This window comes from Protobothrops mucrosquamatus, unplaced genomic scaffold (genome assembly GCF_001527695.2).
Source record: "Protobothrops mucrosquamatus isolate PMUCROS unplaced genomic scaffold, P.Mucros_1.0 scaffold5161, whole genome shotgun sequence".
NCBI lineage: Eukaryota > Metazoa > Chordata > Lepidosauria > Squamata > Viperidae > Protobothrops > Protobothrops mucrosquamatus.
In genome coordinates, this window is record NW_015391032.1 from 59,501 (window position 1) to 64,444 (window position 4,944).

The 4,944-nt window shown below is 58.4% G+C and overlaps 1 protein-coding gene across 1 annotated transcript; it reads right to left on the bottom strand.

The window, feature by feature from the left end:
* Positions 1–1,074: 1,074 nt before the first annotated feature.
* LOC114923624 (E3 ubiquitin-protein ligase TRIM7-like) lies at positions 1,075–4,938 on the bottom strand (the record flags this gene model as incomplete). Its single annotated transcript, XM_029286813.1, has 7 exons — positions 1,075–1,652; positions 2,352–2,528; positions 2,816–2,931; positions 3,676–3,698; positions 3,786–4,016; positions 4,128–4,223; positions 4,591–4,938. Coding segments are annotated over 7 exons (1,569 nt in total), but the record flags the coding sequence as incomplete, so codon positions are not given.
* Between the last annotated feature and the right edge of the window lie 6 nt (positions 4,939–4,944).

Below are 4,944 nucleotides of genomic sequence, written 5' to 3' on the forward strand. Positions count from 1 at the left end.
TTTAATAGGAAACTTGGAGTAACATTGGAGTAAAATTTAGAATCACATAAACATAGAGTAACATGCAGATATTAAGATGTCGCCTTTATTTATTATAAAGGTCCTTTAAGCATCTCTCTCTCATCTACACCGCAAGCCACACGGAGGCAGGGATTTCCGTGGCACTCGGAAGACGCGTGGACACCCGAATGCCCCAGCTGGACTGCCACCATGCAATCACCAGCAGGCCTTTTCTGGCCCAGAGGCCACGGCCAGTCGAAGCCCCCCAGGTCATTGGCAGCCCAGAACCGCTTGGCAGCCCCCCAAGCAGCCTGGGCCGATCATGGTGATGTTATATAGAAGGTTGGACATGGACGGGGAGGGGAGACCACCAAGAAACCCTGGCAGACTAGACAGGGGAGTTGGAAGGACACCCCGGAAGACAGTGGACAACATCTGCTCCTCTTGCCAGATGTGGTCTTGAAGGCACCAGGAGGTGGGCTGAGCACAGTGGCTTCCTCTGCAGCCCCCACCTCTTGTGCTTCAACTCCACACACACACACATGGACGGGAAAAAGGACCCACGACCAGGAATCGGGGAGGTGGCTAATGTCGCCCCCCTGCCCTGGATGGCTTCCCTCCAGCCATCTACAGGTAGTCCCCAACTTACAACGGAGCCCAAAATTGATGTTCCTAAGTGAGAAATTTGTTTTGCCCCGTCTGACGACTTTTCTCACCACACTTTTTTAAGAGAATCGCTGCAGTTCTTAAATTGGTCACACAGTTGTTGAGGGAACCCAGTTTCCCCAGTGAACTTGATCGTCAGAGGGGTCGCAAAAGGGGACCACGTGATTCCAGGACGGCACAACCATCAAAAACGTGAGTCAGTTGCCAAGGGTCTGAATTTCGATCGCCTTGACCGTGGTCCCAAGTATGCAAAATAGTCACGAGTCGTTTCTTTCAGTGCTGTGGTAAGTCTGATTACTGAATGAACTGTTGTAAGTTGAGATGGTATATAGGTTCTCCTGCTTGAGCGGGGGGGGGGCTAGACTAGAAGACCCCCGAGGTCCCATCCTGCTCTGTTCTAATGCTATTCTATTTTAATCCGAAGCCGCCCCACGTAGATGAATGTGGATATTCCTCACACTGAAGGGTGACCCCATGCTGGCCCAGGTAGAAAAAAGGGTAGGCCCTCTCCCCAAGGAAGGGCCCCGTCCGGAAGGTGTAGAGGGAAGCCCCAGTCTGCCCATCCAGGAACTCCACCTTTTCTGCCTCGTAGTTCAGCCGCACCCGCAGCTTCCACAGCGGCCTTTGCAAGCTGAGCTTCTCGTGAACCTTGGAGAAAGCGACCGTCTGCCCCTCCACACTCTTCCCCACGGCCCAGATTCCCTCCTGGGGGCTCAGCTGGAAGCTCCCCTTCCTGCGTACAGACTCTATGGCCACCCCAACGGCCCAGCATGCTCTGCCGCACACTGGGGCGTTGCCTGCCTCCTGCACGGACACTTCCCAACAGTACCACCACGCGTTGAATCCCCCGCAGCCCAGGGCGCACAATTCCTGGTCAAACCTCCCTGGCAGATCCGGGAGATCCTGGTTTCGGTCGGACAAAGTCAGAGTGGTTCTCCGGCACCAGAGCCGCGGGTGGGCGGTCGAGCTGTCCAGCGTGACGTAGACTGAAGCGGAGGGAGAAGAGAAGCTCTTAGGTGGGCTGGGAACAGGGGAGGGCAAGGCCGACTCCCCGAGGTTTCCCCAGCTCAGGGAAGGACGGAGCGAGTGGCCGCTGCTTAACTTAACAAGTGCTTCACTCAGCAACTGAAATGCTGGGCTCAGTTGTGGTCGTAAGTTGAGGACTCCCACCATTCCTGCTTCTCCCGAGTTACCACTATTGCTGGTTGTGGGTTTAGCGCTCTTCCAGAGCGATGGGGCAGGCCTGCCATCAGGGACCTCCCTGCCGTTGCCCCAGGCCCACATTTGGGTGGCTGTTTTGGGGCCCGCAGACCTCCCACTTCTGCTGGACCCCACCCTCTATGGAAAGCCACCCCCACTCCCACCCCAAGGCTTTTCCAGTGTGTTGTTACCTTTAGGCGCTGCTGGATCCTGTACATATTGTGGAACAGGTGCTGGGGAAGAAAGGGGGACAACTGTTAAAATCAGGCTACTCTTTCTGAAGAAGCCCCCTCCCCCACTTCCTACAGGGCACAACTAAAAACTGAGCCATCATCCTCCCCCCCCATTGGGACCTTCCATGCCCTGAAAGACCTGCCCAGTTGCCCTGCCCAGCGCCCTCAAGCGTGGCTCTTTTCTGGAAGGGCCAAGGTGTGGCGGGGAATGGCCGGCTCTGTGTGGCAGCTGACAGACCCCTGCCCCCGTACCCATGATGCTGGGACTGCCCAGACTCCAGGCATCCCTTGGGCCTTCCATTGTGAAGGAAAAGACACTCCCGGTAGGCGCCAGTCCTGGCGATTTGGTGACATTAAAGGCTCGCGGTTTGGAAGCCGTGGCCAGAGGTCGCTCCAGCTTCTTCCTGGTCAGAGTCGTCTCCAGGGATGCTGAGATTCGGAGGAGGAAAGGAAAAAATGAGAGCGAGGTGAGGAGCAGCCGCCCGTGAGCGACGGCCGTGCAGAAGCGAACGTCTTGGTCCCTGCCAGGTGCACAAGTGACACCCTCTCCCCCAAGTACCATGGTTCAGGGAGGGTGACAGATGGAGTGGAGGCGGCAGTCCCCCCTTCACCCACCAGCATGAGCTGGATGGGGATTGGTTCCCACAAGATTCCCCAGTAGGAAGGGGAGAAGGGGGGCCCAGACCCCCCAGCCACACCTCATAAAAGCCTCGCACCTTTGTAATTGTCCACAACCTGCCTTACAGGAGTGTTTTTCTCCAAGATGGTCTTGAGTCTGTCTTTCAGCCCAGGGGAGACTCTCTCTACGCGCCCCACCACGTAACTCCGGCACCTGCGACACAAGGAGGACGCCCTCATACAGCTACCTGGCGCTCTACCCACAACACATGTGACCTATGTCTGTTTTCCCAGCTACGACTGTTGCAGCATCCCCCGTGGTCACATGATCAAAATTCAGACGCTTGGCAACCGACGCATCTTTACAGCAGTGTCCCAAGGTCACGTGATCCCCTCCATACGACCTTCCGACAAGCAAAGTCAGTGAGGAAGCCAGATTCACTTAACAACCATGTTACTAACTTATCAACTGAGATGATTCAACTGTCTCACTTAGCAGCAGAATTTTAGGCTCCACTGTGGCTGTAAGTCAAGAACCGCCAGTGCTACCGGCTTCCCCTGTCGAGTGTTGCTCGGACGGTTGCCACCTTCTCGGTGGTTCCGTGATCTGGCTGTTGTTTACTATTGAATTGTTTGTCTGTGTTGATGGTTCCTAATCTGTGTTGTTTACGGCTTAACGCTGGACCTGCAAACAAGCCGTAAACAACACCCCAACTAAGGGCAGCCTACCAGCACGTAAAGAGAGAGCGAACCCCACTCCCTCCCGGCACTGACGATGTTACCCAGTCGGGGAATCAAACGTCTGCAAGGAATCAGTCGAGCCCAGAGAGCACCCAGGACCACAAGACTAGCATCTCTCGGTGACAAAGGGATCCTCAGTGATCCAGCTGCATAAGGAATTCTGAGGACAAACTGACCCACAAGGACAGGGGCGGGGAAGGGCAAGATGGCGCCTTACCTGTCCACGGTGCCCTGGATGTCCTGAAAGAGGAGAGCAGAGAAATGGGTCCCGGCCCTCGCAAGTCTGGCCAGTGTCCCCCCCTTGAGGCCAGCGAGAGCCCCGCCCACCTGCAGGAATTCCCTGTCTGTCTGGCGGCACTTCCTGTCTGTCTGGGCAATCAGCTGCTGCAGGCGGGAAGCCTCCCCGTTGAGCTGGGACAGAGGGCCCACCCACTCGGCCTCCATCTTCTCCTCCTGCTCGGCCAGCCAGGCGACCCAGATCGACTGCCTCTCCCGGAGCAGCTCCACCAGGGATTCCAGCGCCAGGCCGACCTTCTGCTTCTCGGTGGCTAATTGCTCCTGGGGGGGCAGAAGACGGGGGACTCAGAGGGAGGGGGGAAGAGTTCCCAGTTGCAGAACCAGCATCCCTGGAGCTGCCTCCTGTGCCCACTCCCCCCCCGAGAGACCCACCTGGCACTCCTGCCGGCTCTGCTCTTCTGCCTGCCTCTGCTCCAGCAGCTGCTTCTCCTCCTTCCTCAGGGGTTCCAGGAGGGCATCCAGCAGGTCCTGTGCGGAGAGGAGACGGTGCAATTGCCGAGTCCACGATGGCAGTGCTCCCACCCAGGGAGGCTGGCAAGGGGCCAGAGGGACCCCCGTGCTACACTCCAGGGGGAGGCCCTCCAGGGCACCCAGAGCTTCCAGCAGAGAATCTGGCCAGGGAGAGGCCCGGGGCAGGCAGTGGCTCACGAGGAGGGAAGCAGCTGAGAGTCTGCCTGTCTCCGGTCTCCTCTCTCGCTGCCGAAAAGTAGCCTGGCTCTCCTCCGCCATTTTTCAGAGGTAGGGTTTAGGTTAGGGTGATGGAGTGCCCCATCTAGTTGGGGCTGTTCAGCTCCCCCCTTTTGGAAAGACTGCCTCCACAGTGCCCGCCCCCTACCTTGTACTCCTGGGCAGCCTCGGGCAGGGAGAGGAGGGGGTGGCCCTTGTGCCCCCCCAGGCAGCCGGCGCAGAGGAGGCGCTTCTCGCTGGAGCAGAAGGTCTGCAGGGGCTGCTGGTGTTCCCGGCACAGCTGGGGGCCGCTGCTCCCCTCCTGGGCTCCCCCCCTCGACAGCCGAAGCCCCTTCTTCACCAGGCTGACGATGTTGGCCAAGGCACGGTTGGGGCAGGCGCTGCCGGGCTCCACCCTGGCTCTGCACTGGGGACAGGAAGCCTCAGCGCCCAGCCGGGCCAGGCAGTCGCGGCAGAAGTTGTGCCCACAGGCCAGGCCCATCGGCTGCTGGAAGAAGTCCAG